Source organism: Arachis ipaensis, chromosome B10, assembly GCF_000816755.2.
Source record: "Arachis ipaensis cultivar K30076 chromosome B10, Araip1.1, whole genome shotgun sequence".
Taxonomy (NCBI): domain Eukaryota; kingdom Viridiplantae; phylum Streptophyta; class Magnoliopsida; order Fabales; family Fabaceae; genus Arachis; species Arachis ipaensis.
In genome coordinates, this window is record NC_029794.2 from 130,592,945 (window position 1) to 130,597,734 (window position 4,790).

The following is a 4,790-nucleotide window of genomic DNA, read 5'->3' on the forward strand; positions in this document are numbered from 1 at the left end:
AGTCAATTTTTTATTATAATTTTTTTTTTTTAGAAAATTTAGTATTTAGGATTATGATTTAGCAGTTAAAATACAAATTTAAAATTTAGAATTTAAAAATTAAAAAAAATCTAAAAGTTAGCTAATATATATTAATTGAAAAAAGTCGAATTTTAGTGGGGCTAAAAAATTAACATAAAAACAGCAAAAAAGAAGAAATCTACAAATAAAAGGGGAAGAATATGAAAATCCTCTTCCCCTTGATACAATAAGCATTATATATTACAAGGGTAAAATTTTTCGTTGGATGCTATTCACTCAAGTAGTTAATTAATGACATACAATTATATTTACAACTGCACAAGAGTTTGATTGTGCATTTTCTGCACAAGATTTTGGTGGTGCATTTTCTACTTTTTCAGGTGATTCAGAACTTATTATGTCATGGATATTTATTTCAATTTGGTCAATATTATTCTTATTATTATTATTATTGTTATTATTATTATTAGCAATGTCCACCACAAGAGGGTTTACCATGCCACGGTGGAGTAGGTGCGGTGGCTGCTTCTCCGGCGAGACATTTGATTCAACATTCTTGAAATGCGCTAAATTAGAAAGCTCGGAAGCCGAATCATAAACCTTTTCAACTGTCTTAGTGATTTCTTCTAGTATTGATGCAATGGTGGCGACTGGGATTATAGCTCTGAGTTGAGCATCCTCTAGTGAAATTGTTTCCAGTGCAACTTTGAGTAATTTAGTGGCAGTTTTAGAATTTTCTATGTGGCATTTAGCGGCGGAAGGAGCCGTCATTGTTTTCATTGATGAAGATATTGCCTTCAGTGCCTTGCTTGATTCTGAACTCATTATTTTGCATGGTTCTTCAAATTTACACTTTAATTCCATACATTCCTGAAATATATTCAACCAATTAGTTAGCTTCTAGCATTTTTGCTACTAAAAATTAAAAAAGAAAAATAACAATTTATTATTACTTGGATTTCAGGGTTAAGATAGGTGTTGAGAGTTTCAATTTTGTAAGCACATTCTCTAGCAAGTGCACCAAGCTTCAAGTACTGCTTCCATGGATGACGAAGACGAAAACCGCCATGTCCAGGCTCCCACCTGGCCAAATTCCCCTGTGGAATATTTGATCACAATAATGTTGAATGAAAAGAAAAAGAAAAAGAATATTTCATGCTCACCAAGGACTCTTCAGATGCTTTAGAACCAAGAACACTTTTATATCCTTGAAGAGATGACTTAGATTTTTGTTTGTCTTGTATGCAGTGAAAATATTCTGCTTGAAATCCTTCAAGGTAATTGGCAAGCTTTTGTATGTTGGAAGCAACCAAGTTATGAAGCTCTTGACCCGCCCAAACTGGACAAACCAATATTGAGACAACCATGCAAGTGGCTCCACCAATCAAGATTGTTAAGAGTCTCTGCTCAGCAAGCTCCAATATCTCATTCACTCTGAATCCTGACACTGTTACTAAACTGAACGTCAATATAAATATCACCACTCCATAGTCATATCTTGCCTTGATTCTTGGGAAAAATCTCAAGAACGTTCTATCATCAACTAACCATTTCTTTTATATATATAGGTGGAAACTCAGGTGCAGTCGACTTCACGTGAAATTGATAATTGAAAGCTGTTAGATGATTTGACTAATTTGACTAAATTTTCATTTAACCACTATCACATATTAACTTCACATAAAATTAACTACACCTAAGTTTTCACTATGGTCGTATATATAATTATTGTTACCTAGAATGAAAAGAAGGGCTCCAAGGGCAATGGGTTCTCCCTTTTTTCCAAAAGCAGTAGCTAAATGCTGAGCTCCAACCCCTAAAGCACCGGCTAATAGTGTGGCACATCCTCTATTTAGACCCTTGCTTAGAGTTCCACCTTCATACACCAACCAAACATATAGTCATATTATTCTTAATAAGATAAATGTTAGGTGATTAATATATTATTTGAACTAACACTAGTCTGTTAAGATACTTACCTACGGTGAATTCGAAGACTACAACGACGGTAAGAACCGCCCACATTCCGGCAACTCCGAAACCGTCATAAAGAGGCCTTGAGTAGTAGAACAATGAGACCAAAGTGAGAGCGAGTCCCACTTTTAACGAGTGAATCACTCGTCTAGGGTCATCTTTCCCGGTCTTCTTAATGCTTTTTGCAACATTCATAACGTTGGATTTGAAGAATCCACCACTCTCCATGGCAATGTGCAAAGAAACAAATTAATGTGTGTATGAAGTGGTGCAAATGAAAGCTTGAGGAACAAATGATATTTATAGGACATGATTTTAATGCAACTATACAAAACTTTAATTTTTTTATTATTAATTTGTGATTGCAGTCTTTTTGTTGTGACGAAAAATAATAAATATTTAAAGTAATTAAGTACAAAATGCCCATGACGTGAGTTTAAGGAACTCATCTCATCAATAACCAAAATAATAATAATAACATGTTCCAAACAAATTAAAACACTGGTGCTTGAGAGATGACATACATGGAAAGGATCTGTACCTTAACCTAGGAATAATTTAGTTCTAAAAGTTAAACTCTTTAGTACCTAGTGTTCAGGCATAAGAAAGGTAAAATAAATAAATAAATAAATAAACAAGTTAAGTTATTGCTAGCACATTTACTTTAGTCACTGTCGCCCCCTCAATCGCTGTATCCCACCTTCTTTTATTTTTCTTTGATTCATTAAGTCGCATCCATTTCGACTTGTATTTTTTTCTCACCTTCTTTTAGGTAACTGAACTTTTCTTTTAGTGTGCTGTTTTTTCATGCTAAATATAATGTTTTACATATTGGTTATTTTTGTGTGACAATATTCAACTATTTTTGTATTTAATACTGCTAGCTACCATGGTAGCATAATTCGTTACTGATTGTTAAAAAAAATTAATTATGTAAAGACAAAATGTCATTCACATTTTTTATAATAAAAATATTTTTTAATTATAAAAATATAAAATATCATTGATATTTTGTGGTCTTAAAAAAATCAAATATTTAAAATAGATAAAACATTATTGTCGAATTACAAAAATCACAAACGATATGACAGTTTGAGTTATTTTTTGGAAATTCACCCCCTAACTAGTAGCCCAATATAAAAAAAATGCAATTTTTTCATTCTCAAATGAAATATCAGTATAAGTTTTTTCGTGTAATACTTCTTATAACCACAATTGTCTTTTGTAACTATTTTCTCGTTTCTTATTTTCTTTCTTTTTTTTTTTATTTTTAGTTTTTCAAGAGCAAGATGTGGTTTTATAAAATGATATAAAAAAAAATTGTGATTAAAAAGATTATACATATATAAAATTATTTAGTTGAAAAATATATGATGAATCAATATGTATAAATATATATAAATACATATAGAGAATTATTAAAATTGAAATTGAGATTTAGTGAATCTAACTCAATTTTAAAAGTCAGTTCATAAAATGAGAAATGTCTTACATTTATAAAATATTTAAAAATTTTATTTTTAAATTGTAATACACTATTTCACATCAATAAATAGTATAAAACTTAAATATTTATAAGTAGGTGATCCATCATCAATAATAGATTCAGTAAATTCTGATACTATGAGTAGGTCTAACTTAATTAACTCTAAAAGTTAAATCATGAAATAAAAAACTAAGAATGTCTAAAATTTATATAACACTTATATTAAACTATTTTAAAACTTTATCCTGGAGATATGTAAAAATTATAAATAATTTTGTTATATACATAGCATTTTGTTTTGATAAATAATTCTACAATATTAATGTTTCGCACAATTGGGTCGAAAACCCATTTAAACACTCAATAATACTCGTATTATATATATAAATTAATTTTCATTCAGTTGTATTTCTCAATGAAAGGGGTGGAGAAAAGATAACCTCAGTCTCCAGTTAGTTAGTAATTGTTATATCATCAGTTAATGCTTATTCTATTTTGTTAATTAGATTTAGTTAGCTGTTAGTTATATAAGTTGATACAATAATCAGAGACGTACATACAGAAGAGGCCTTCGCCCTTCTGGCTTTTTAAAAAAAAAATAGTAATATTCAATTTTAAATCCAAAGATAATTATAAATTTTTTAATATTGACAAAGTATGTGAATTAGTAGAATGATTTTATTCAGATTATTTCAGTGACTAAGAAAAATTTTACATTAGAATGCAAACTCAATATTATAAATTTGATGTTTCTTGAATTAACTAACTGGTGCACAATTTCTGAATTATATTAAAGATTAACGAAAATAAAAAAAGTCTTTAACGTATCTTTTGATTGATCGTTTGATTTGTTTGATATTAATTTTNGCTTTGCATTAATATATACTTTAATTTAGATATGCATCACAGTATAACATTATAATGTTCTAGGAATCATTCTAATCAATATACAAATTAAAACTTCACTCACTACTCGATCTCATTCTATTTCAGTAAAAATCTTCACTCTCATCCTTTTGCCTCTGCCGATAATTCCAATACCTTTCATGGTATGATGACAACTTATGAGAAGAATGCTTCATTTAGATCGATGTTGCATCTATTAAAAATTAAATCTACTTAACTTATCTTAAAAATTAGTTTAATAGATAAAGATTGTCTTACAATTATAAAGGCTATTAAATTTTTATTTTTAAACGATATGAAATTTAGTTTGATACACCTTTTTACGCTTAGAACTGGACGACAAAAATTTAGAGCGTAAAATTTGAAAATGTCCTAGATTTTTGTGTGGTGAGAGACAGTAGTC

The 4,790-nt window shown here is 29.2% G+C and overlaps 1 protein-coding gene across 2 annotated transcripts; it reads right to left on the minus strand.

The window, feature by feature from the left end:
• LOC107621325 (aluminum-activated malate transporter 8-like) lies at nt 201-2,402 on the minus strand. Of its 2 annotated transcripts, none has more exons than XM_021113421.1 (5): nt 2,001-2,374; nt 1,757-1,897; nt 1,185-1,554; nt 975-1,118; nt 201-891 (listed from the first exon to the last, which is right to left on the minus strand). In XM_021113421.1, exons 2-5 carry the CDS (start codon nt 1,864-1,866, stop codon nt 310-312), a joined length of 1,206 nt encoding a protein of 401 aa, XP_020969080.1. In that variant the 5' UTR covers nt 1,867-1,897; nt 2,001-2,374; the 3' UTR covers nt 201-309. The 2 variants fall into 2 exon arrangements, with proteins under 2 accessions (XP_020969080.1, XP_016178840.1); XM_016323354.2 differs by having other exon boundaries at nt 270-891; nt 1,185-1,564; nt 2,001-2,402.